The sequence below is a fragment of the Octodon degus genome, unplaced genomic scaffold, assembly GCF_000260255.1.
Source record: "Octodon degus isolate 3935 unplaced genomic scaffold, OctDeg1.0 scaffold00092, whole genome shotgun sequence".
NCBI classification, from domain to species: domain Eukaryota; kingdom Metazoa; phylum Chordata; class Mammalia; order Rodentia; family Octodontidae; genus Octodon; species Octodon degus.
In genome coordinates this window covers 2,665,136-2,665,674 of record NW_004524668.1, presented here as the reverse complement: position 1 = coordinate 2,665,674, position 539 = coordinate 2,665,136, and the positions used below count along the sequence as shown (strand labels likewise).

The 539-nt window shown below is 38.2% G+C and overlaps 1 protein-coding gene across 1 annotated transcript in view; it reads right to left on the bottom strand.

Moving 5' to 3' along the window:
- The window catches only part of LOC101565005 (heterogeneous nuclear ribonucleoprotein R), a 94,508-nt gene that overhangs the window by 77,274 nt on the left and 16,695 nt on the right, over positions 1-539 (bottom strand). The window contains exon 6 of the mRNA XM_012516101.2: positions 515-539. Within this exon, the coding sequence (XP_012371555.1) occupies positions 515-539 (25 nt within the window). The remainder of the gene's footprint in view (positions 1-514) is intronic.

The following is a 539-nucleotide window of genomic DNA, read 5'->3' as shown; positions in this document are numbered from 1 at the left end:
AAAATTGCTGTTATTAATGTATGCATATCTGTAATATAAAATATACTTGCTTGGTAGTGGCATACGCTTGTAATCCTACCACTTGAGAGGCTGAGGCAGGAGGATCACTTTAAGTTTGAGGCCAGCATGGGCTACATAGTGAGTTCAAGGGCAGCCTGAACTCCACAGCAAGACGCTGTCTCAAGAAAAGATCTAAACAAGTCAATATAAAAGGAGGAGTAAGAACTTTCACTTGGCCCTGAAGTGAGAAGCAGGGGGGGGACATTGGTGTTCATTCACCAAGGGACATAGACCAAAGGCTCTGACAAAAGCCAAGAGCCAAGTGAAGGTGACATTCCAAGAAATCAAGGATATGAGGGAGTGTTTTTAAACCACTATAAACCCAAAAGGAAACAATTTAGATATAAAAGATTTGAATTTTCAACACATTATCTCCTTGTTTTCTGCACTTAAAAATTTATCAATAATACAACAGATTTCCCAAAACAAAATTCTAAATCCCTTTTTGTTTTACCTGTGACTTTACTGAATTCTTCCAG